The 27716-nt window shown below is 41.0% G+C and overlaps 1 protein-coding gene across 15 annotated transcripts in view; it reads right to left on the bottom strand.

The window, feature by feature from the left end:
- The window catches only part of ZMIZ1 (zinc finger MIZ-type containing 1), a 324722-nt gene that overhangs the window by 21670 nt on the left and 275336 nt on the right, over positions 1-27716 (bottom strand). For 11 of the 15 annotated variants that reach the window (XM_052676783.1, XM_052676785.1, XM_052676786.1 and 8 more), the window contains 7 exons: positions 14731-14845; positions 12340-12557; positions 10733-10931; positions 9492-9782; positions 7098-7280; positions 4615-4789; positions 3175-3361 (listed from right to left, as the gene is read on the bottom strand). In XM_052676783.1, the coding sequence (XP_052532743.1) occupies positions 3175-3361; positions 4615-4789; positions 7098-7280; positions 9492-9782; positions 10733-10931; positions 12340-12557; positions 14731-14845 (1368 nt within the window). Of the gene's footprint in view, positions 1-3174; positions 3362-4614; positions 4790-7097; positions 7281-9491; positions 9783-10732; positions 10932-12339; positions 12558-14730; positions 14846-22406; positions 22830-27716 lie in introns of those variants that run through there. The other 4 variants (XM_052676795.1, XM_052676790.1, XM_052676791.1 and 1 more) reach the window with 4 other exon arrangements.

The following is a 27716-nucleotide window of genomic DNA, read 5'->3' as shown; positions in this document are numbered from 1 at the left end:
CCCAATAAAAGATATAACATACTTTCATCACAAAAACCCTTAACAGAAGAAAGTCATGATGAATTAATGATGCAAGCATGCCACAGAGTTGTTAATATTTTACACTTATAAAGGACTTTCCAAGGAAACATCTCAAACCACTTTGCAAAAACAGACTGTGAAATGATCCTCAAAAAAAAGAAATGTTAAAACGATAGGTTTTTCATGTCTGAGTGAAAAGTAAAGAACAAGAAAGTTATACAATGCAGCAGACTGTGTTAGAAGATTCCAGATCTTTCACTATTTCAGGGCATTTGAACAAGGTTTTGAACAAGTGCTTGTCAGACCTAGTACAGATATAGCTATTCCAGCCTTAGAACAGGTAAATCGACTAACAGAAAATGACCTCTGTTTCTCACTGCCTGTATGTCTTTGATTCCAAATTATCACAGCTGTGGATTAAACTTACCCAAGTTACAATTTCTTTCAGAGTAGGATTCCCTTCCTCCCTCTACTAATAAATATCACATGCTATTCTGCACCTCAAAATTAGATTTCTAACACCTACAAAAAAAGGGAGTGGCTAAAACTAAATTAATAAAAATTAAATTGGTAGAGATTATGACTTCTAAGTGTCGCACACAAATGTCAATGTGCTAGAAAAGAGCAATATGAAGAAGAAATATAAAAGAACATAAGGAACTGAACTGAAATGCTGGAATTCTGCTGTTTGTGATAACTAAAACATTCTGCCCAATGTTTATCTTTTATGCTTGAAAACTCAGGTGCTCATTTCTTCATCTTGTGTGGAAGAATACATCTTTGTAAGATCCACAAGGAACAGCTCATTCAGATCATCATCTTAACTGCCATTTTCCTTATCAGAAATAGAGATTTGAATTGTGACTTAATACTGTCTTTTCTAGATTTCAAAACATCTAGATTTAGTATTGGATAAAAATGTTTTTTTTGTTTTGTTTTTAGTAAAGAAAAGCACAGAATACAAATTAAGTGACCATTCAGCATAATCCTTCTATATCAAGTGTTCCTAGATGTTTTTTTTCTAGTATTTTACTCAAATATTTTGAAAGATCTCTTCAAAATCTACTGGAAATTCTCATCTCATGAGAACATACAGCAACCACTGAAACCCAGAGGGAAGCAAGCTTCAGTGCCTCTAATATAAAACCCAAATGGATTATGTGCATTCCTGAGAACTCTGGCCAGGTCTGCTGAAAGTCTCAGGGTGAGAACAGAGATTAGGAGACCTTCGTGTTCTTAGCACACAGCCCCCCAGCAGGTCTCTGCTAATAACTAAGCAGTGCTAAGATTGAGCCAGCTTCAAGCCAGCTTCAATTTCTTGCTTTCAATCTTCTGTTTCTCATAACCATGAAAAGTTCCCAATGGGGACAAAAACAGTTCGTTATGGGTGTACATGTGAGAGGTTCTGCTGAATATTTTAACTGGCAGAAAAATATTCAGAACTGGCTCAATTCCATCATCTCTATAAAAACAAAATCTTTCCACACATGTGGCTAATTCATTTTTTTGGAATCCATCCAGCCCTGAGGTACATTTGCAATGACTTTGTTACAGGACCATCCGTTCTCCCCACCACTGACAAGCTTTTCAAAACAGTAGACCTGAGCACAGTTTACCTACGAGTCTTCATTAAAATGAGTTTAAATAAAGGCTGTGTGTTTGGTGAGCTAAGGAAGAAAGAACGAACAGAAAGAAAGAACAGATATTAAGAAACAGCCTCATGCCTCAGTGCAGCACAATAAATCTACTGAATGAGCCAGCACAATCCCCAGTAGTGATTACTTATTAATAAGAACCAGCAAATAACTGCCAAAACTCCCTCTGCTTCCAATACTCCACGATAATGAAATTCAAGTAAGCAATAACTGACCTCAAAGTTAGGTGTTAATTATTGGATGTGGTCTGTCTGAAATCTCTCTCACTTCTAAACCCCCACGCTACCTCAAGTTTGGGCACTGTGGCAGCAAACCACTCTTGTATCCTATGACCAGTCCCAGCTTTAGAGCCAGAGTCCATCCTGGGGGCAGAGAACCCAGCACATCTCTCTGCTACCCCGGAACACCTGGTGCTTTGTCCATGCCGTAAAAACAGAAGTCTCAAACAAATTCCAGTAAATGGGAAGAAGGTCCTCAGGTGGAAAAAGCTGAAACTACAAGTTATTAGTCCCATTTAGGCCAGGGTGTATTTGATCCAGGCTCTGAAGAAGCTGAAAGTAAGGAAGGCATAACCGAAAATGTGCTGAAGATGCAGTGTTTTACCACCCCAACTGCTACACCTGTAAAACAATCTCTGTACAAGACAGTGAGCGGCTATCCAAGCTCCACAGTGCACAGAGCTTCACACAATGCAATCAGAAAACAGGATAACACGGAAATACTGTCCGAGAAAAACAGGAGACAGAGTTATTTGGCAGGATTTGAAAACATAGAAAAAGAAATCTGGCTCTGATTGTAAGCTGATCTAAATGTTGAAAGCAGCACATAAGCTGGAATCACTCATGCAAATCCAAATCAAATTCCTATCACCTAGGAAAACTATTTTTCTGTACAGGAAAGTAGCATTTGCTGTAATTGAAAAACAGAAGACTTTATGTATGGGAAGCTATGTTCTGTATTTCTGATCCATCCTTATTTGGGGATTCACAGAAAAGAGGGCATGTATGAAATCAATTTCAAAACTTTGCAGGATTAAAGCAGTTTTCTCTCCAACTGATGCTATCAGGCATCTAAACTGGGTTCTTCTTTAGCATGTTATTTTTAATTATCAGATATTCAGCCATTTAATTTTAGCTATACCTGCAACTAATATTTCACGGGTCACAGAGCACCTAGTGCTTCAGAGTCTGCTACATCAAAGTTTGAACCAATGTTGGTCACGCACATCCCGCACTCATTCTACCCAGAGCAGAAATGATGAAATGGTTACAACGACTTTTCAGAGTGTGCTATCAGCAAGGAAATGCAACATCCATCAGGAAGTATTTTAGAACACGCTGCCTTTGGAAATCAGCAGGTGATACCATCACCATAAAGGGGACTTTTCCTAGCTAGGCCACAATTTTTGAAGTGAAATGGCAAACCTAAACGAAGTTCACACCGCCTGCCAATTCTCCATCGCTGGTGCAAGACCTCTTCACAACAAGACTCAGCTTACCTCCACATCAGCGTTTGATGAACAGTTGGCCGTAAGTGAAAGACATGGTTACTGACTGCCAGGTTGTGTTCCAGCCGGAAGGGCTCCAACACAACACCATCCCTCACGGGAAATGTCAGACGCAGCTCATCATTGTGGTTGGCTGGGATCGAAGAGGGAGAGAAAGCATGAACTTTCCCTTTAGCATCTGCAGTGCAATAATAATGTGTATATTTATACAGAATAGTAACAAATGACACAGCGATCTGCTACTGGGTTTAACTTCGCATGTTTATACACGCACAAAAGAAAGACACAAGTAGCTACAGGATCTAGTCAATGCAAGTGAAAAGGCTCAAGCTGATAACAACGGAAAACCCGACTCTTTTATTCTCCTTTTATTCTGGGCAACAATGTGGCAAGAACTTGTTTTTATCACTGCATCGGTTTGGTGTCCAGCCTTACTCTCTCAGCAAAAAGACTGACAACTCTTGATTATGGCCAACAGCAATGATGTTTAGCTATTTCTTCTGCTTTGAACAGGGAAAAATGTTACCCAATTAATTTCAGCTGAACCTTTCCCAAGATCAAATATACTAGCACGCAATTGCTACTTGATCTAGCAACACAAGATTTTGTGATAATTTACAGCTAAACAGTGCAGGCCAAATGCCTTTAAATACTATGCCTTTGCCCAAACAATACTGCAATCACTTTCTTCTACTTCATTTTTCAGCTATCCTGAATTCCAAAGACTGGCTGCAAAGTGCTAATGCAGCAGAAGTCCTTTTTAGGAAACAAAGATTCTCCCAATTCCCTAGTAAGTAATATCTCCTACTGTTCATCAGTCATAGCAAAACATCAAACATCTTGTGCTATTATAGAGCCAGAGAGAACTTGTTATTCCTTCCCTATTCCCAGCCAAATGTAGCTGTGAGGTTGAGTGACTTTGAAAGGAACATATATCAATTTTTGGCACGCTACTGAATATTCTTAAGCCTGTATGGATCACAATAGAGACAACACTATAAATATTCACATCATATGCCATTCTGCTGTTATGTTCAATGAATGGCTTTGCCCTTGAACAAAATATACCACAATAAAAGTTCATACAATCAACAAGCCTACCAAGCACACATAACACAACTCGAAATTAAATGTTTTATCATCAGGAAGCGTATCAAAGGAATACTTTGAAGAAATGTGTAAAGAATACTTTATCACTGAAGAACTTCTTGGGATGCTCTATTTTAGGAGGGGACAGTAATCTTTTCTTTTCCTTTTTCCTCACTCTGTAGAGTCAGCGCTGTGCAGCAGGGCCATGCCACCTATTGTAACTTAGCAATCTGAGCCTCTCCCAGAGCAGCAATCAAACCTGGTTTCCAGACTGAAATGTATGTGGCAAAGAATGAAGGGACAATAAATGACAGGAGGAGTATTCTGGTTGCTACTACTCACTTGGAGGTGGTGGTAAAGCACTGATATTTGGCTTAATGTCAGGTGGGAATGGTGGTTTGACATCCTGGTTAGGTGACAGGTATGGAGGAATATTGCTCCCTGGAGTCATAGGTGGCGTGGGATTTCCTGGAACAGGTGAATGAGGGTAATTTGCCACAGGTACAGGCCTTGATGGCTAGAAAATAAATAACATCACATTGTTATTGCAGTCTGAAAGCAACAATAATAAGCTCTGTGAATTGTACTGTTATTAAACATCAACGACTACAAAGAAAGAGGGAAGGCTCTTCTGTTTCCAGAAGGAAGAGAAACCACAGGATGTCCCATGAGGCCTTCAGGGAAGAGGCAGACCAGAAGAAGTAAGCAGGATCTGGATCCAGCAGACCAGCCAGTTTCATTCAGGCAATGACCAGACAAAAACCAAGGCTGCTAACACGCTTACTGCGTTCCACCGAACGCTCTCTTTCCACAACCATTTCAGTTTCTCCACACCACTCCAGCCCATCCAGCCCTTTGCACCTCTTTAGTTTCCTTCCAAAAAGGCCCCAGTGCTCAAAAGCCTACATGAAAAACAAAATCCAAGGACACAGAATTAGAATGTCTGTGACCCTTTCTCTTCCATCTACCCTTTTTTTCCCACTCCTGTCCAATTCACCTACTCAGAACAAAGGCTCTGAGGCTCAGAGGATCTATTTTATTCTACACATCTACAGTTTGACTCTGTTCTCTGTCTGCTGCTAAACGAGACTAGTTAAAAGAAAACAGATGGTTAATTATATATATAGTAGTTCTAGTATTAAAACGCCATTGGTTTTGTTTCTTGCAATTAAGGGGAAGGGTAGAGTTAACAGAATAAACCAGTAAGAATAATGTGCAAGATGATGATACTAAACAAAACTGCAACTGCCTGGCACCCTCTTTTAATAGTTAGCGTACCTTAAGTACACACATAACAGAGCATCACAAGATGAACATCCTTACAAGCAGCCAAAATATGAGGATTTCAAATCTGATTCCACATCTAAATGCCATGCTGCTAAGTAAGGTACTCTGATGTACCCAAGAAGAGAGTTATATTCTAAGTCTTTACTTTTCCATCCTACATTTCTGTGTGTGTGTGTTCTTTTTTTTTCTTTTCATTAAAACATACAGTTCCTGTCTCCACAGCCATTATAGTCCAAAGGTTTAGGCTTCATCTATGGAATTTTTATTTTTTTCCCTAGCCAGAGATAATCTCCCTTCTTGACAAGTTATTTTCTAACTGTTTCCCTGAACGGTCTATATTTGAATACAAAATGCATTGCAAAGAGCACAAATCCCCCATCAGAACTATTCCATAAAAAAAAAAAAAAAACTTCAAACCCAGCCAAAATAAACAAATGTAAAATATATATTTTAAATCTGTCACTTCAAAACTTCAAAGGAATCTTCTGCTGTTATTTTGGCATAATTGACCACACTGGAACTGCAGTGGTTGTGGATCTGTCACCTTGTTGTGTTCTTCTGCAAAAGCTGCTATGATGCAACAGGATTTCATGGGTCATGCTGCAGTGGACAGCTTGGCTGCACGTAGAGCAGATACTCTATAGAAAAGGGTTTGGGGTTTTTTTTTGGCTCCTTTTTCAGCGGTGTGTTTTCTGTGTGATTCACACAAGAAATTCCAATCCAAGACAAATTTGCACCTTCCAATCTCCAAAATGAGAAAGTAACCTAGAGCTAATGTTTTAAGAGCAGATCAGACCATCCACAGTCCTCTCAATTTTTATATTCACTGAAGTATCCGTGTGCAAGAGACGTCAAACTTCAGAAGGTCTTCAGTAAAACTCAACATGGATAATCAGAAGCAATGGGGATAATTCCATAAAAAAGGTTTTATACAACACGCAAACAATTCTACTTCTTGCCCAAAACAAACAGCACAGGAAAACAACAACAACAACAAAAAACCCCAGAACTAACAAAAAAACCAAACCAACAACAGAGAAAACAGGGAGAAGTGGGCGAAAGTCATGCGAACTTCAGTACTGAACATGAATTCTACAGCTGGAACGGCTTTTAATTTTGGTCTGGTTTAACCTCACAGTGACCACTGCAGGTCTGAAATTGGGATGCTGCAATGTGGAATTTGTTTATTACAAATTTCCAAAGCTGTATTCTTGTAGTTTGTCAATAAACAGGTGAAAATTTTACAGCTGTATCCATTATGTACTTATTTTTACAAGCTATATTTAAAGTGAAACCAAGAGCTCCTAATGAGCCGCAGTAACATTCAGTTTTCTTTATGAATCGGTTTGAAACTGTAATCCAACTTGGCTGATAAACTTGTTCCTATGATACATAAGTATCATAGAACATAAGTATAAGCACTGCATTTTTTTCTGTCTTTCCTTCAATGATGTAAAAGCAGTAGCTAAGAAGCCATAAATATGACTTCATCCACAAATGTCTACCGGAACAAGAACTGATAATCTAAAAATGCTTACCTTGTAATACTGCCCCATGTTGACTGTTGGAGGAGGGTACTGCCCTGTATTCTGCTGGCTTGGCATCCTCTGTCCAGGATAGTTGGGAGATGTAAGGGGTCTTGGAGGATTGGGAGTGGGATACTGACCAGGCTGGTTTGGAAACTGGCTATTTGGTCCGTACTGCTGGTTTCCATAATTTGGCTATTTCACAATAGAGATGAAAGAAAACAAAACAAAGATCTATTTCTGGCAAGCAACTGTCCTGAGTTGATTGTTAGTATATATTACGTGGTAGATTCAAAACAGAACAAAATCAAATCTCCAAGTGAATATTCCTTCATTTAGCGTCACTCATGCCTAAACGAGGGCCCTGATGCTTGGAAGTGAATATTCACTCAGAAGAGTGAAAGCCTCACGCACTGATAAGATCAAATACATACATTTTCCCCTGCATCTCAACACACACTCACACACACACACACACACACACAACCCTTATGGTGTTGTTAAGTCCCCGCAATCCTCTGTTTATGCTACCCTTATGGTTCAAAAGGAAATTCTGGTTTCAAAAAGAAACCTAGAATTGTAAAAATGTGAAATGTTCACAATATCTCTGTTTTTACATGCACTACCAGCACCATCCTCGTACTTCCTTTTCCAGATGGAGAATGGAAGCACAGAAAGAAAAAGTACCTTAAAAATATAGTAATTCTGGAATGTGCACAGAATAACACATTCTTACTGCTCAACACAGCTGCCACCCTGGCCCTGAGTGACAGTACCCGAGCTAAATATGAGTTGGTATTTGTCACAAACACCTTGCTAACTCTTGTGAGTACTGTGCCCATCTCTGGAATCAAAATAATGAAAACTGTAACTTCAAAGGTAATAAAATGCCAATTTGACGATTAATTGATTAATAAGAAGTCTCCATAAACTAAGCTCTCAAAAACCAAAACACAAATAGCATCTACAGAATTTGCACACTCTCAGACTAGCAAGCATGCAACAGTTAGGCTCTGATCAGTATTAACTTATTGGGAACATGATCATATTCAGTTATGACTACAAAGTTGCTTCTGAAACAGAAAAACAGAAGCCACAGCCTTCCCTAAAACATGAAGTCTGAAGATAAGTATTTTTTACTTTTATAATTTTAGAGTAAGTGGTAGCATTCACTCTACAGAGTGAAAGACCTTTCCAGAGAAACAATTCCCCCTTGTCTTTTTTTTATTATTATTTTTTTTATTCCAGATTTTTTAAAAAGCAGTTTATGCATTAGGAAAAAACTAGTCTTGAATACATAAATGCAGCTCTAGAAATAATGCTTGCTATAATATGTGCATGCCATAGTACTCTTTGCTGTATGCTTTCTATAAACTCTTACTATTGTTATTACATTTGGGGAAAAAATAATAATATTGAAAGCCTTACAGCTGAGTTATAGCTATTACTATAGTCTCTGTTTTATACATAACTTCACCAGGAAATTGTATCTGAAGCCAGTAACTGGTGACTAGATTTATAAAGACATTTATGCACATACAGATGCGGACAGGTAATGGATAGAATTCTCAAAAGCACCTACTGCCTAATTCTCACCAATTTTAATAGTAAAATGCCATTGTGCATTTTAAAATCCAAAAGCACATCTGCCTGCACCTTTAGTTCTCTTAATCTCTGTATCATTTTGACCCTAATTATACTGCCCGAAGTTACAATACAAATCACAATGGCAAAATAATTTTGCATATTTGAGACCACTCAGGTCTCAGCATGAAAACATAGAAATACTACACTCCAAATAAACTTATATTAGGTAAGTGCTGACACAGAAGGACACGAGCTCAGCATGATTTATATTCATCTAAGCACTCATGAAAATCAAACCTAAAGAAGTTTGGAAAGCATTTGGTCTTCAAAATAAATGTTACTACTATTGGTGTTTATACAATGTCTGCCCTGTACTTCCTTAGAACAATAAAACCATTCAAGAAAATGCAGACCACATACGTTCTGGGCTCAAATGAAGTATGTCACCCTTCAGCATGTCTTTGAAGTTGTCAAGCGAAATAAATCCACACTTGTGAAGGAAGTCTGCTTAAGGTCTATGACTCTACCACCTAGCGTGAGAACCTCAAAGTGACATTCTGAAGACTCAGATGGTTTGGGGCCTTTCTTGATTTTAATGACTATAATTTTGACTTACATATCAAGGACCAATCTGAGTACTTCAGAAGCTAAAAATCAATAGCTGCTGTCACTCATATTTTACAAGCAGTTTTCCTATCAAGTTTGGAACAAAGATATAGTTATTGTAGAGTGATGTGTATCATACATTATTTAGCATATAGCAACCTTCAGCCAAAATAATGCTCTATACTAAATAAAATAAACTAGAGAACTTCCTACCTCTCCTGGGTACGGTCTCTTTATGCCCTGTATAGGCAAAGACTGAGGCCGTGGGCCTGGGTAGGCTTGCTGAGGCATCCTCTGCCCATGGGTGCTGAAGGGACTCATTCCAGGAGGCCTAGGTTGGTTCATGGACATGGGTGGCCCACTCATGCTGGAAGGTGTCATTCCTGCTCCCATGCTTGCTGGGTTCATGTTGCCTGGCATTGAAGCAGGGCCACGAGGACCAGGCTGGTTCATAAACTGGTTGTTGTAAGCCTGAGTTGGACCCATCTGGAAAGAGGAACAAACCTTCAACGGAAGAAGAAGAAAAAAAAAAAAGAATAAAATGCGACATGCATTTAAAATGGGAAGAGGGGGCTGAACATGCTTTTGGGGGGAGAGGGGGAAAAGAAAGGGATGTGTTATGTCGCATTTTCCTTTAACGTTCTCCAGTTTTTGATAGGTAGTGATGTTATTTATAATAAAAGCTCACTTAGAATCATAAAAGACATAAGAGAGACAGACAGGCACGTCTACAATGAGCAACAGTTTCAAAATGCTAGTCTATAATGGTTAGGCTACAAAGCTCGCTACATACATACAGCACTGTGCTACAATTTGTGCTATCCTTCATTACATCATCTGGCATACGGGCCTATATATTTCAAAACTCTGAGAGGTTTGCTAAAGAGAAAATTTGAAGCAATCAAACCCTTGTTTGTTTTCAGAAAGAAAAAAAATATTACAGCAAATCATGATGTGCTGGAGGCTATGGATCACCAGAAATGCATGTCTCACATAGCCGTTCAGGCAGACAGAATTATTAAAAAGCAAATCTCCTTTCTATTGTTGTTTCCTTGTCTGAAGGGAGAAAACAAACTGACTGCAGTTGGCAAAATAAGCAATTACTCAAGCAATACAAAACCTTTTTTGAAATTCTGAAACATTTCACCACATACTCAAGTTTAGAGGTTCACAGGACTAGCAAAGGCAGAAATAACACATTCATCAGATGTACCCGTAACTTCAGGTAATCTTTGACTGTTTAAAGGGACAATCTATGAAGACAGACTTTTTGGGGAAAAATGGGGCACTTCAACTCATAACAACATTTATTCCACAAGTTTCTCATAAGCATTTATAACCATGCTCATGCAAAAATATAGGTTGGCACCTAAATAAAATAAAGGGAAGGCAGCCCAGTTCCCTGTGATGGTCCAAATCAGGCAGGTATGAAGTCATAGGGGCTACATTCTTACCGGTCCATACTGGTTCATGTCCTTATTCTGTGTTTCCTGAAGGGCTGCTACAGTGGCTGTTGCCGTAGCTGTTGCTGTAGCAGCTGCAGCTGCAACTGCAGCAGCGGCAGCAGCAGCTGCTGGCTGGGTGAAATCAGCTGGCGGCCTGGTGTGCGGCGGGATGCCCATCCCTGCGGGAGTATTGGGGCCTCCAGGGTAACTGACCAGGAAAAAAAGATAGAAAGAAACAATTGAGACGTGTCTGGTTTTGTTCTGAACTTCTGTGTTCCACATCCAGAAGAACTGTTTCAAAACTATGTTACCAATTCCCAGTGAGAGTCAGCAGGAGGAGGAATTCAGTGCGTGAGATACAAGGGCTGCTCACGTGCCACTAGGACTGCAAGGCATCTCCCCCTGGTTGTTTGCTGGAGGGCACTAAACTGCTTTGCAGCAGCTCTGCAGCTTACTAAGAAATGGAGCTGAAATCCAAAAAGTTAATGCGTGCTCCATTTCGCAATAATTTAGGGGCAGATTGCACAGCAGCATGAACAGACAGCTGCCTCCACAGAAGCACATTCACCCGCCTTGGTGGCAAACTATGCCAAGTGCAGAAGAACTCCTCCCTCAACCTGAGCAGAACAGCCAGGAAAGATCCACTGCAATCAGCTCCTTCCAGATTTGCACAATTAATTTTGCAGTTCCTAGCCAGGTCTTCTACTGGTCGTAATATAAATGAAACAAAATCCTGTCTTTTCAACTCCAAGACTTCAAGTATCTTTATAAATATGGGTCAGTACTACTGTGTCCATTTTAAAGATGTTAACATAGAGGTACAGAAACTTCATGGTTTGTTCAAGGTCACTCAGTTGATCAGTGGCAGAGGTGAGAGATCAAGACATACAAGTCCTAAGCTTATATTCTTTACACTATACCGGTTATGTTAACAACCTTTCCAGCAGTTTTTGCTGAGAGGCCATAAATAGTGGTTTCTGTTAAGTGGACTTACTACTCTTCTTTACAAAGGACAGACACAGAACATCAAAATTTAACAAAGCCCGGGCTATTACTTTAGACCTATCTTGCAAATGCATTATTTACTTCTCCAAAACAAAACAAATACACAATAAGATCACATCTCTTAACAAAATCTACGCCACCTCCATTTTTATAATTCTTTTTTTTCCAAAATGCCTGCTGTGTTGCAAGCCTTTGGGCAGAAATACTCCATCCATAAGAATCTACTGTTGCCTAATGCTCAAGTTTATTTCTCCATACAAGCGCATAAATTATGTCATCAATATCTTTCACAACCTGGCCTTATTAAATGTTAATCATTCCTAAGCCTGTGGTCTATTTAACAATCTCTCTTAATTAGAACTTTATTTGGGGGGTTTATTAGAACTAATTGATTGACCTAAGCCGTTTCCATTTACTGCGATGAATTCTGTTGTAGTTTGGGTAGCTGATTTCTGAAGCTATAAGAGCAGTATGCATTTTAGTTAACCAGCATAAAATAGCTACTGAGACTTAACACATCAAAATGAGTGTGTGACACTTTGATCACATCACTAAAACAAGCTTCATCAACTATTTACATTCCTTTTCCACCTCACACAGGTAAATCTTACCTCCCACCAAAGCCTCCACTTCCAGGGTAGTTGGGTCGCCCATACATGCCCTGCTGTATATACGGCTGAGTGGAGCCTGCCTTGGCTGAAAACTGTTGCTGCTGTCCAGCAAACTGAGGGGAGTTGATTCCCGGGTTGCTGGTAGTCATCCCAGAAGCCATGGGATTTCCTCCTGGGTTCATAGGGTTGTTAGCATTTGCCATTGGATTTCCCAGCACCTGTGAGTAAGAAACATGAGAGTAAGGGGATGTACTTTGAACTACATCAAGCAAATTGTGTTGATTTGATGGAATCAATAAATTACGATATAACCATCTTGTACTCTGAACTCTAAGCATGTGTCTTGCAGAAGCCTAGATGCACTGGCTTCTGACGATCTCTCCTTTACCCATTTTCAAACTATCAAGAGTCTCTGATATCTAATTCTCCTTCACAGAGGGCAGTTTAAATTCCACTTAGTTAACGAGAGCATTTACTAAAAAGTTTCAATAAAGACCTGCTAGATCCATATTCTTTAGGTGACACGGATTCAATTAAGAGAAAGCACATTCTATATTTTCAGTTTGTTTTGTTTATGTAGGACTTCGAAATGACTTACAAGTGTCCAGCCCTACAGACATACTGTAAAGAATGTTACAGATGCAAAAACTATTAGGAGTATGTATTTCCATGGCTTAGACTGTTTTGTACAATTTGGTTTGCTCATTTTTTATTTTTTTTTTTTCAATTGAATCAAAGATGACATGACTTTCTTTGAGATGTAAGCATGACGGTACAGGGATTATCTGCACGGAAATCTGCCTGCTGTTTAGGAAGAAATTTAGAAGTTACAATTTTTGCAAAAGACCAAACCACAAGGCGGTGTTGAGTTTATCCAGTTTTGAGATTTGTGATACCAAATCTGTGAGTCCAGCTCATCTCCTTGGGGAGCACGAAGACTTACGGGAAACCTTGCCATTTGTCTCAATCTGCTCTGAACAGCTACAGCCAACCCTCACGTTTCAGAGTTTCACTCTTTCCACGCAGTAATTCTGAAGAAGCATTTTCTTCTTTTTACCAAAGCACTTGTTTTCTTTTATTGCACATTCCTCTGTAGTATCATGAAGAGCTTAAATAATATAACACTGTTCTTAAGATAGAACAAAACATCGAATCATTTTTTCTTTTTCCATCTTAAGTGTGAAACATTTCTGCAATGGATTATATTCTCATTTTCTGGCCAGTGCTATTATGGACCTATATGTTTATATTTACTAAACTGTTCCTCTCCCAGATGGGAGACCTTGGTTTTAAAAAGAAATCAACAGTAATAAATGAGGTCTGGTAAGTGTTACCTATCTGTATTTTTTGAAGGAAGACTGTGCCACAATGTTCACATAACTGCCACGTGACTATCTATATGACTTTGCTCCTGAATGATTACTTTTTAAAATGACTCAATTTACAACATTTTTGTTTTTATTTTTCTAACCAAACTTTTAAAACAAACAAACAGAAAAATTTGGTAAGGGATCTAATAACGTTTGATTTGAGAAACATGGAAAAACCAGGTTGGATTTACACATCACTTGTGCCCACAAAATATGGCAATGTGTTTAAGGCACTTCATCCATGGTGCAAAAAGGGGCAATGTTGTCTGAGAGTACGACTTGTGTCAAAACCGTTGGAGAGCACACTATCAGAGATAACCCGTATCCTTTTCATTAAAGCTGCTTCCTTCATACAGCATAATTTTGCACAGCATTATCTTTGGAGAAGAGAAAGAGAAGTAAAGATGGAGAGAATGGAATGAAAATCACATAAATATGTCTCTTGCCTGGAAGCCAGATCTTGCTTTTACTCCAAGGCATACTGAAATACATTAGCGAAGTTAGGCAGCAACAACAGTGAGGTTGAAGAGAGTTCAACCTACATTTGGTAGTTAGTACCTCGGCACGGAGGTAGAGTTTGCAAACAGATCTCAGAAGCCCACAATACGCAACAACAGACCCAGGTAAAACCAACAGAAGTTGCCATTTTGAGAATCTAGACAGAAACACTCTTTTAATAAAAAAACTCAAACTAGAATTCCTAAGAGGTTTACAAAGAGGTGACAAAGTCATGCTTGTAGTACTTAAATATGTGCTATACCCTATCCTGACATATGCATGCAGCTAAGAGGACTGCTGATTGAAGCTCTCAGTCACCTCCTTTCTGATGCTTCCAAAAAGAACAAAACTGGAGGGAAAAAAAAAAAAAAAGCAGAAAAAAAAAGCAATAAAGCAGTAAGCACAACAAAGAGAATGCAGACATGTTAATGATTGTAAGAGAATTTTCCCCAAAGCTTTCCATTTTGCAAGCATTAATCAAAACACAAATCTAGCAGGGAGGCAACATAAAAGAGAAGCTTACCTGGCTTTGAGAGGTATTAGTCACACCCCATACCGTGGTGACCACTGATAAGGAACCTGGAGGCTGGTTGGTATTTTGCTGCCAGGGAACAGAGTCGTAAGGGAAAGACCCATCACTGTGAAAACAAACGTTTAGGAGAATGAGATTCTGAAAGGTTAAATGGTGGCAAATTGCTGGTGGGAACACAGGATTAACACCTCACATTACCTTAACTCCCCATTCCTTTTTCCATTCTTAGCTTAGTACTCCCAGAGGCATAAAGTTTCTTCTTTAATAGCAATGTGATCTTACCAAAACCACACGGAACTAATGAATTCCTTGATTATATCAAAATACAGGGCTTTTACCATAAAGGTCTGATACTAGTGAAAGTAAAAATAAACTCAAGGGCAGATTTTCAAACGGGGACACTAAGCCAGTTGCTCAGAAGCACTTATTTTTTTGCAATCCATCTCAAGCTCTTCAACAATCACTTCTTCAGCTGCCTCATAACAATTCAATTAGATTTTGAGACTAGACTGCAGCTCCACTGTCTGCACTGGGTCCTCAAATGGCCAGAAGAGTCTTTAAAGGAATAGCAGTTCAACATCATTTTGAAAAGTAAATTGAAATTCAGATAGTGTTCTCCTACACAACGGATAAGCTGCATGCCAAAAACAGTATTAGCTAATCAGCATGCTAGAAAATCAACTGCAGATATACACCACATCTTTCAGATAAATATGTGGATGAGAAGACTGGGTTTTTCCATTAGCTTTGTCCACAGATACATTTCTTACAGAAGCATTTCTTACAGTTCTTTTCATAAAAAAACTTTAATGGCTGCAAAATAAACACAGCATATGTACACACCATGTAATTAATGACATACACTAAATTCTGTGAAAGTAACCATTGATCCATCACCATAAAACACATCCCGATTTGAAATTTACTTGTTCTCATACCATTAACTTGTAAATTAGACTTCCATTTGCATATATGTACATATATACACATGATCTTTCCTCACCTAGATATAAAACCATTTAATAAGTATACAAATTGCTCTTTCATCACCAAAAGATCCTTACCTGTGTTTTTTATCAAGGAAAGCATTTTTGCTTGGATAACAAGTTATCACTAGAATTCTTGGTGGTGCTACCATACCCAAAGAATCTATGCAGGTTCTCCCAGAAATGTATAGGAATGCATCAAAGCCTAAGCTACAGGGACCTCAGAAGTAATTCAAGCAACACCTGGCAAGGCAACAAAGCTGCCTATGCTCCAGTGAGGGCTCTGGGGCAGACTAGAGAGGTAACGCTCCTGTATTATCAGAACAGCATACAGGCTTGGGCCACTTCTCCCTTTTCTGCCATGAGCCAAAATCAAGGACTATATCTGTGTTTGCTCTTCATGTAGCTCATGAAGTCTAGTGTAAATCATTCAATAATAGGAAATACATTGCCCAAAAAAGTGTGCACACGTGTGATAAAAACTGCCCTTGTCCAAAGTGCCAATAATCCTAGTAATACCAATAGCAGCAAGCTGAAATGAAATAGCGAGTTCATTTTATAAGCAACTACTAAGTTTCAAACAAATTCCATATACCTTCGTCAGCACAGCAGCACTGTGTTAGAACATAATGATGAATTTAAAGTGACCTGTTTGTTTCAAAATATCCAAATTGAATTAAGTAATAACAGAAAAAGAAAAGAATTTAATTAGGGAAAAAATAATTTCCCCTAACAAATAATTAGAGAAAATTAATGGAAAACATTAATTCTATATGAAATACTTGACTGGTAATGTTTATCTTGACAGCATGCATATAAAATGATGTGTGAATAAGGGCATATTTAATGCCTTGCAATCAGCGAGTCCTCTTAGCCCATTTTTCTTTAAAATATTTTCTCTTATAAGGTTAAAAATCTTCCTAGTCTCCCTCAAAGTCTCAGATAGTGATTTTGGTGACTAATATTTGCAAGTGACGCAATGTTTCAGCGAGTCCCCTCGGTCAACATGGAGATGAATGATGACTAACTCACAGTGTGTGACTACTACAAAGCTCTCCTCTTTTTTCCTGCTCTGAATGATGCCTCCTACTTTATTTCCTCCTCTGATGGTTTTTGATGATGTCTGCCCTGCGATCTTTCCATATATTTATGGCACGCATGGACACTTGTATACTTCAATGACTACAAAGATCCTGCTATGACATAAGCACTTACAGGACTCGCTGCAGCCATTTCTGGATACTCACGAATGATGTGCGGCCAACGGGTAACAAAACCCGAGGGACAAAGAAAATATTTTGTAAGTGCAGGAGTAAAGACAATGTAAGAAGGGTAATGACAGACAGGGATCAAACCAGAGTCACTGAAGGCTCCTCTAATTCAAATAAGCAGTGTGGCTGATACACATGCTCATGCTTTGAGCTAGTGATGCCATAGCTTATGATAAGAAGTTGCACCCATATCTTCATTTTCTTTGCCTCCAAAGTATGTTTCTCCTATTCTCCTTTACAGTACACAGAAAAGAATTCATCTATTATTCATCCAACTGTAGAATCAGAACATTTGTTAGGCAAAGGTTGAGCTAGATTCTTGCAGATTATGCAATCATTTCATCTAATTATAAAGAAGAGTAAATCACTCAATTTTTACCACATTATGGTACAGTGTCATTTCGAGAAGCCATATTGTTGACATATGATGAAAGCTGCTGGCATAGGAAACTCAGCACGACACATGAAAGCCAGAATAAAAGGCCATACATAGATTTGTTGAGAAACATTCACTGCACACATTGAATCACATGACTCCTACGTTGTCCAACACAGAACTTAGTTCAGAAATTACGGCAACTCTGAAACAGTGACAGGTACTGCTTCACAGAACAACAACCTGTACACCTAATGTGCACTTACTGAGCTAGATGTCACTTTGCACAAGTTTTCCTTTGGCTACTGCAGTGAGGAATATTTGGCATTCTCTCAGTTTGTACCCCATGACACAATACTCTAGCTATCACCCCCTATACACACGTTTGAGTCCAACCTTGCTACACTGGACATGACACTCACCACACCTCTGCTGTGTGAATGCCTCTCTGGCTTTAAGCAGTGAGACATGCTGAAATACACAGCATTTAGCTTCAGGATAACTTGCCCTTCCATTTCTCCACTCCTTTAACTTGCATTTCTGTCCTTAGACAACCCAAAGGAATACTCCCACCATCATAGGCAAATCCATATAAGTATTATACTGACACATGACCAATTCAATCGTCATTTGCAAAAGAGCAGTCACTTCTGCTGTTAATATACAAGGCTGCATATTTCTGACATCCCTTTCTTGAGGCTTGAAAATGGCAGCCTGTAGGCAAAGATGCTTCAAAGTCTCCAGGCCAAATGAAGTGCTGCCTGCAATGTTGTTCCTGTTGAACAATATGAGGGTAATTAAGTCTCTCAGTACATCCTGGAGGGCAGTGAGTCAGTTTGGGCTCAGCTGGAGTCCACTAAAAGAGTATGGACTAAATTTATAACAGCGTTAATGAATCTTTGCATGCTACTGGTCAGCATGAAAGGCCAAACAGCAGAGGAAGCCATAGAGCAAAGAGAAGGAGATGAAGGGAAACACTTCTTCAATGATGATGTAGTGAAGCTGTGACCAAGCTGTAAGTAGGAAAGATTTTTTAGCTACTGGCAAATCTACTGAAGCCACTGGTAATGCAGCACAAATACCAGAGAGGCACACTGGCACATCTCTTAATTCCCAGTGCTAGAAAAACAGAACCAATCAGATGGCAAACCTCTTCAGAATAGTTACAAACTTACATCACACACAGATCGTCAGCTAGTTCTAATAAAAATAGCTTAAGACAAAGTGGGCTCCGTATAGTAAGTAAAAGCTAGGGAATTAGTGTGGCTCTCATGTGATTTGTGGCATTATTTGGAAATGCTGCACTTAAAATATGTTTACATAACTAAAACTACAATTGTTATTAAAGCAATTGTACGTGTATCAGATACTCTGTTTACATATCTTCATTGATTGAGGAAAGCGAGATTCAGGCTGTTTAGTGAAGTACACATCCCGAGGGAATTGATACTTTACATACTGTGGAGGAGTAGTATCTTCCTTGGTGATTTGCCACACATCTCTTGTTGGGAAGACTAGGTGTGTCTAAACCACTACACTTCTAAATCAATCCCTGTTTTAAACACAGAAAATCCATCAACTACTGAAGAAAAGCACCACATATTGGCTTTCTCAAAAAACCCTTTTTTCCCTCCAAGCACTGACATCAGTTTTCACAGAACTGGGCTTCCAGCAACTACTCTTTGCTCCTTACCCTCAAGCCCACTGTGCAGTTTTGCAGCAATCTGTAATACTTCCGAAGCTCAGTCACTCCACTCGGCTGGTGGCTGACACACACACAGGCCACACAGTGCTTTAAATCTACAAAATCTATCACAACTCCAACTGACATCAACAAGAGCAGGTGATTACCCACACAACGTTGACCACCATTTCTCATTTCTTATGCAACCCAAGCACACGTAGAGAGGAGTGTGCACCTGGCAACACAGACTGAAATTCTGGAGATCTAATCTCTACAGTTACATAGCCAAAAGCCAAGTTATATAGCACATAGCCAAAAGCAGAGCAGTCCAAGCTCACAGCAGCTGTAGGAACCCCTGGTAGGTGGCAGCTCTCCCTGCCTGTGCCTCTGCCCCAGCAGAGTGTGTGTGCAGGGTGGGAGCACCCTGAGGCTGTATTCTTGGCTGGAGCCTCTAGGTGACACCACTTTAATACAAACTAACACAACGATTTCCAAACAAGACTCCAGGCTCCTTTCTGTCTCTCTTCTCCACCCTAAAATCCCATTCATATGCAGTGAGAAAAAAAGGACAAATCCCACAGTCAGAACAGGAGACAAAGCCCTTCACAACTCTAGTATTCATACACATACTCCCTATCCCATGCTGTCTCACAAGGTATGCAGCTTTACTTGCTCTCATTCAGGTTTAGGTTTTGCTGCACTTGGGTTTCTCAAATGAACAGCGCTTGCATAGCTTTAATTATCAATATGGATTCAATTAGCAATCCTTCTTGATTAGGAATTCCACCACAGACCTATTCTAAGCATACTCTATAAGAGAAAGACTATTTTGCATGGTGCAGAGCAAACACTGAACACACCAAAAAGGTGGTTTGAATTTGAACCTGAACAGGCATGACTCTGACTGCATTTCTACCACTTTCTTATCAGTATAAACAAAACCCAATGATGTCTTTAAAAATAAAATCACAAGAACACTATTAGCAGTTTCCTGCAGCACCAGAACGCTCCAAAGGAAAGGCTTCAGCTGATTTTTCCCTGATTTCAGCTGATTTTCAGCTGATTTCAGTAAGCTAGCAAGCCCTAACAACCCATTCAGAAGTAACAGATAGAGTGGAAATTTTTATTTCTTTTATTTCTGGCCAAGCTTCCACTTAATCTGTGGCTGTGACTTCTATGAAGAAAAGACACCTGAAAACTGAATTCTGTTTCTCCTTACTGGCAATCAGAAACATTCTGCATTTGTTTTGTTTCTGAGAACCCTCAGATTTAGAAGGAAACAACTGACTTCTCATTTTCATTGTTTGTTTGTTTGTTTTTTGCAGGGGAACAAAACAAATGCCCCACCAACTTAGACATATGCACTGTCTTTACATGGCTAACGCATCCGGCTGAAATATTTCCACTGAAAATCTCAAAGCTCTCTAACATCAGAATACTTTATTTTTAGGTCAGTTTGTAGGTAATAGAAAGCACAATTATTAACAATTTTATTACAAAAAAAATTAAACAAGGTATTACTTGACTTTCTGTGCTGTGTTTTACGCATGCTGGAGGAACCATTCTACACAACTCATTCATAGGGAGGAAGAGGCAGAGCAAGCAGACACCAGCATAGAAAGAATGCAAAGACGACCTAAGTCAGCAAGGAAACATGAAGACTTACATTCTTTCAGCACAAAGCAAACTATAAGCCAGTGCTGTGTAGAGGTGCCCTAAGGTACTTACACGAAAGACAAAGGAAATAAGAGAATCATATAACAAGCATGAATGCCAGCAGTGGCTTTGGATGGCTGCAGAAATTTACTTTCCACTGATGACAGTTTTCGGTTGCATGCCTTCCTCAAATACTTCTCTGTACTTAATAGTATTACTTGAAGAAGTCTGCAGCATAAATTAAGGCTCCGTTGTACAATTCACTCAACAAATGCCCGTTGACAGAGCCCATACAAATCAGTAGGTGCAACTATGTAACATGAATATGAAAAGAGCCATTTTGGAACCTTCTGCAAAATTCTGTCTCCCTCTCTACCTCTTAAAGGTGTGACTCCGAGCATTGAGGTCTTCTGGAAAAACATCCAACTCCCCACATTATCCCTACAAAACTTCTCAAGTCCATTGCTTCCAAACAGATGAAAACATTTCACAGCCCTGTGCAAAGCTCCTGGCTCCAAAAGCACTCAGCAGCCATCTCTGGAGTTAACTCAAGCATTGTCTCACTACTGGACATTGTCTGTACTGGGCTATAAGCAATGTGAACTGAAGAGAAAGACTGAAAGCGATTGGAGGTCACATCATTCACTGTAAAATGAAGGGCAACTGCTTTCCAGTGAGCTGCTTGAAAAAAACAGAAAGGTCCTGAGCCTGAGCTCGGTGGGCAGGCAAAGGTGAGGCAGTTGGCAGGTGAAAGCAGAGAGCAAGCTGTCAGCCTGGAGGCTCACAGCACCTGCAGCTGGGTATCTGCCGCTGCCCTGCTAGATACCAGCACCCCTCGCAGGAGCCATTCATGCAGCCATCCATACAGCCCCGGCGCTTTGCAGGTGATGGAAAGCACCTTTGGAAATGGAAAGCCTTCAAGTTTTACTTTATAAGCTCGCGAGGCCGGTGGGGCCTGCAGGACCGGATGCTGCCTGCCCGTCCCACTGGCTGCAGGGGGCCACACGCCTGCTCAACACTGCAGGCAGCCACGTGCTCACCAAGAGCTGGCGCGTCCAAACCCAGCCCTGGAAACAGAAAATACATCGGGCCAACGACGAGATTAACCCGGGTGTTTCTAGACCTGCGAGCACCCGCCCCCCTTCACAAACAGCCCTGCCACGTTCCTGCCCTCTCCAATGTCCCTGTACACGCGTGTGGGCGCGCTCCAAGGCATGGGTCACACCGCTCAGCACTCAGCGTAGATCACACGGTGCAGGTAGGCGATAGAAACGCTCCGCAACACCCTCAGCTTCGGAGCCGTGGGGGCTGTCACCGCCCGGCAGCGCGAGACCATGGCATCCTTCTGCTCAAAGGAAAGCAGGCTGCAGCATCGCCCCGGCTCCATGTTGCACAGCAGCCCATGCACCGCGCTACTACCGCCCGGATCCCGCTTACACCGTTCGCCAGCAACAGCCCTGCCGTTAACACGCCACCTGTTACCTTCCCGAAACGCTGAAATTATCTTACGATCATTTTCAGCGCGGCAAACGAGGTTTAACCTTTATTGCACTTGGGGGCACAGCCCCGCTCGGCCCGTGCCCGACCTACGCACGTGTGCCGGAACGCGCCCCGAGCGCTGCCCGCGGCACCCTGCTCAGCGCAGCGCCTGGCCTCCCGCTCCCGCTGCTCCCCTACAACAAAAACACACCCACCCAGCGGGCTACCGTTGCCCGTTGCCGTGGTAATCCGAATGCCTGGGTACTCGCTGATTATCGGCGAACGAGACTCACATTGTTCACACCGCAGCGCGTCCGCTACGTTAATGTGAGATAATGGCAGCCAGAAGACTCCTTTTGTTCCCGGCTTTGCTGTTTATTCATAGTGCCTGGAGGTCAGCGACTGCTACAACAACCGGGGAAGGAACCGCCGAACGCGTGAGCGGATTCCACTTCTGCTTTTGCCCGAGAGGGGACCGCGAGCAGCCCTGCGCCGGAGCGGGGCAGCGGGAGCTGCGGTCTGACTCACGCAGGTGTAGCGGGCGGCAAGGAGGGAGATGTGATGGACTTGCACTTCCGAGATTTTAGATGAAGCTGATTTACGCTCGCAGGGAACAGGAAAAAGCCGCTTTCTGCAGAGGCGGGGGGGGCAGCAGAGCCCCGCCACAACTTACAGGAGGCAGCCAGGCTGCCTGCGGGAGCCGGGGCCGCGGCGCCGGGGGGGTGGCCGGGCAGCGCGGCGGGGCCGGGAGCGAAGCGGGCAGGGGCGGGAGGCTGAGCGCCCTGGGGCCACGCGGCGGCTCCGGTAGCGGGGCTGGGCACGGCGAGGGGCGGGGGGCACGGAAATGGCCGGGCGGGGAGGTGTCAGGAGGCGGCTCCGGTAATTCGCTCGTCAAAGTTGTCTGGGAATGCCGCGGCTGCCACAATGACACCGGCGAACGGACTATCGCATCTCCCTGCTGAGGTAAGTGGTAAAGGAGAGGATAAGCAGATGGTGGTACCTTCCCCGCCTTCTGAGCTCGGGGAGATGCATCGATGCGCGATCCCCTAGTTGAGGTGCTATTCCTCGTTCTTACAACAGCTTTCTCATTTGGAGAAACGACCGATTCCTATTAAAGGCATCGTCGGTATCTAATTAATTCCACGGGTTCGCTTGCACAGGTTGTCGGTGCTCTGTTTCAGTGAGAGGTCTTTGTTATCGCTATGTAAAATCCGGCAGCGATTTCGGCAGGAATTTCTAAGCCACCCTGTTCTAGGAAAGCCATTAGCTCTCCCTCATGCAATTAGTAGAGACTGCTTCCTTTTCTTCCTTTGCGATACTACGGAGACTTAAGAACCCAAGTGTACAGGAACAGTAGGAATAAACAAAATACATTAATATATCGACAATTCACTCCTTTTGTAATGCATCTACGGAGAAATCCTGGGGAGGGTCCCATTCTCAACTATCAGAATGAATAACAGGCACATGTAATGAAAAGGCATCAAGAAAAACATCGAGTATAGACAAAACACACGTGTTCGTGCTGCCAAATTATCCCCCCATAAAACATGGAGGTAAAAAAGAAGCCGTATTTGACATCACTTATGGCAGGAACGTATTTCTCCCGACCCGAGGCTGCATGAAGGGCGCAGGCTGCTCTGACGGTCACAGGCACTCCTCCTCCAGTTACAAGACTCCCCATGTGTTGTATCAAAGAGCTAGGCAAAGTACAGCTCTCAGTGTCACCACACGGTTATCATGCTGGCAGTCAAAATTGGTAAAAACTAAGGATGTTGCCACTGCTGAAGGATTTGTAACTCCGGTGCCATCACAAAAGAGTTGGTTTTGCAGAGAACAACTGACAGAGGGAACCTTCCCCTCCATACAGGGAGAGCAGAATCACCCAGGCACAGCACAAACCATCTGCTGCTGCAGGCAGCCCTCCTGCAACGAGCAGGAGACAGCTACACTTCTCACCGAACAGTAAATTGCAATCAAGGAGACACTTTTAGGAACTGGATGTTCACTCTGCCCCAAACACCAGGACTTCAGCTGTCTTTTCAAAGGTAGAGCTATATTTTAAAAACTACTGAAGGCAGAGCAAAACCTGGGAAGGTCAGGTTTTGCCTCAGTCAGCAGATTATACCTTACATTGTGCTTGCCTCGTCTTCATGAGGGATTTAAAAAATATCAGCTGACACTTATTAAAAAAACCACCAAAAACGCAAAATAAACCCCAAACTTTTTATCTAGTATACAGAGAGCTTAGATGAAAAAATGTAAAGAGTACACTTACATGTACATACCAGTGTACCAAAACGGTTGTAGCTGTATTGCCATGCATTATCCTTATAGCAATAGCACGTACTTTGGCACCCTAGTAAATACAGATGCCCCACACGGTGCTGTACACACAATAAGAAATTATCCTCGCCCTCTACTTTTTACCAAACATGTGAAAAACGTGCACTGGAGGAGTATTTAAGCTGCCCATTACTGTTTTCAGCGCTCTTGCCCACCCATCTCTCCTTTTACCACAACGACTGACCTCAAAATTAGCTCACCTAAAATGAAATGCAGATTTTTCACGTGAAAATATTGGAGGTTTAATTATTAACAGCTCATAGTTACACACTTTCAATTTTCAATTAGAGATCACTAATAATTTGCTTTTAGCTCCAATACTCTTTCAAGGTTTTACTCTAGTTTCTTCCCATAATAGGAATATACTAAATTTAATGTTACTGATCTCAGGGGACAAGGTGGGCAAACAGTCTTGGGACAGTATTTTCAAGCAATTACAGTCTTCTTTTTACAATACTCAGAGCATCAGGATCCTTACTTAACACTGTTTTCAACATTTTTTTTTTTCTTTAAGTAATGCCGCATCTGCAGAAACATTTTTGGATTCTGATTTTTTTCCCCTCATATTCTCCTGATGCTGGATTTTGTCATATCTTGACCTAGAGGACTAAAGAAAGAGAGCGTTCTTCCAGGATTGGGAGATACAGAGTTTGTTTAACAGAGTATATTGTCTTGCATCACCATCTGTTCAGTCCCTAATTACATTTATTTCATAATTAAAAAAAAATGAAAAGTCTTTGAAACAATCTTAATTTCACCTTAACACTTTTAAATTATTTTACAAAGATTGTACCTGCATACCACAGCCACATGCAATAATCATGCGATCTCAGGTTGGATATTATGAAAAAATTCTTCTCAGATGCACTGGCAGAAGCTCAGCAGGGGGTGGTAGAGCCATTGTCCATAGCGGAGAAGAACTGCGGAGAGGTGGCACTGAGGGATGTGGGCAGGGGGGCAGGAGTTGACAGCTGGACTAGATCTTAGTACTCTTTTTCAACTCTAATGATTCTATGATCCTCAGCTCTGCCCTGATGTATGGAAGCAGCACAACACACTTGTTTTCATAACAGGTGCATTGTATACCCAGCACCTGACTTTTCACTTGATTTCCCTCATTCCCCACAACCAACTACTACAATCAGCCAAAACAGCCTGCGAAGGCCAAATTGAAAAGGCAGCAACCTCTGCAGAAAACGTTGACAATGCTGGTACCAGCTTGCTCCTCATCCATAACAAACCATGTAAGGGATGGTCCTAATCACCCAGTAGAAGTTCAGACACAGGATCATCAATCTCTTCCAAAAGCTCCTAGCAATGTAAGTTCAGATGTTAGTTAAGCTTTAGGTGAAAAATAAAGGGACAAAACTAACTAAAATAAAGCACCCCTGTAAAGCAATTCCAACCAATAAAATGTATTTGTGGGAATTGCCTGAACATAGAACCATAATGATAATAAATATGTACTGTAATATTGAATTACTAGTAAATTCGACCCACTGTTCAGTTTTATCAAAACCTTTGGCATTAAGTCATTTCTGTTAAAAATAACTCTATCTTCATAATTCTCATCAACCTTGACTGCTCTATGCAGACATCACTTTAATTTGCTCACCAACTGCAGGACAGCTGCCAACGAATACAGAAAACCAACACTTGAAACTAGAGAGAAGACATCAGGAACCTGAAGAACACTCAGCACCACATTCTAGCTGCATATCCTCAGGTGTTCATTGACAACAGGAGCTTTACCACAAGCTAGCCAAGAAACAAACAATCCCCATGTGCCTGTGTGGCTCCGAACCACCTTAGACTGAGGTTCTGATCAGGTGCAAATCTCACCGAGGGGGATGAAAATGGTGCCCACTGTCACCAAGATTCAATTTGATCCACGATTATTGAGATTCACCACATAACGCAGGGAAGTGTTAAGTAGCAACTTCTTCAAAGCAAAGCAAGGTGTTATTATGATGGTAATTTGTACTTACATTGCAGCATTTGCCAAAGATCTTAAAGCATCTCTAAAGGCATAAATCAGCCTCTTTGAGAAGTATTTGTCTGTTGTTATAGACATTATGTCAGACTGGAAAACTACAACACAAAGAAGTTACACTAAGCATGAAATTTCACTCCTCTGCAAAAGGCCAGCCCAAAGACTCTCCTTAAGTCCCCCATAAATCCTTTAAGTAGGGCTTAATTTAGAAATTACACAGGATTAAGGAGGCGGATAGGTCTCACACTGGTCCTTCGGTACCTGAGTCAAATTTACCCATGTAGATCAGTAAAAAAAAAAAAAAAAAAAAAATCTAAAAAGAAAATCTATGTATCTCAACTTCAGTTCTGAGCTTAGTATTATCACACTGCACAGACATAAAAACAACCAACAAAAACTGAGGGGTTTTTTGTTTTTTTTTTGGAGAACCCAGTGCTCACTCTGTCCCTAAAGCGCACAATTTTGCAGTCAAACCAACCATCCCACATTACAAAGCAGGTATGTCATTGAATTTTTGTTCTATACACAACTTGCATAGTTATTTACCACTTGATCCCCTTACTTTATAAATCAATCAGCACAAGGCAATCTCTACCCTGAAAGCATTTTTTGCATGTGTGCAAATTTTTACATGGCTAACGTTCTGCTCAATAATATTGCCACCACAGTCCTTGATCTGTCTACTTCAGTTTTCTCTCACAACTCAATTTGCTTTCTCAAAATAAGAAGCTACCCCCAACAATAGGCTAGACCTGAATTCTTTCCAACATATGTGCCCACAGTTACTTAAATACAAACCCTCATTTGATGTGTTCTTCAGTCAGAATTTATTTAAAATAGCTGAGGCCTGTTACAACTTAGAGACTATATAGCTGTATTTCTGTAGCATCACGTGCAATGGGAATTGAGAGTCTGAACAGTTTTGAGTAATTATGTCACTCATTAAAGCAATGACAAAGAAAACCTTGTGCTGGCTACTCAACGGTAGTCTGATGACAGGGGAAATTTCTTTTTTTGTCTGGTGATGTTAAGCAGTCGTCATCCATCCTATATTACTTTGTTAAGATATGCCAGGTTTCTGAATACACTCTTGGCTATTCTAATTTCATATCTAGTTCTTCTTCACAAATTAAAGTAGCTGACTACATTAATTACTTGTAGAGAATGCAAAACAAGCTTAGTTGTT

Source organism: Tympanuchus pallidicinctus, unplaced genomic scaffold, assembly GCF_026119805.1.
Source record: "Tympanuchus pallidicinctus isolate F22 unplaced genomic scaffold, pur_lepc_1.0 scaffold16, whole genome shotgun sequence".
Classification (NCBI taxonomy): domain Eukaryota; kingdom Metazoa; phylum Chordata; class Aves; order Galliformes; family Phasianidae; genus Tympanuchus; species Tympanuchus pallidicinctus.
This window is presented reverse-complemented; position numbering and strand designations above follow the sequence as displayed.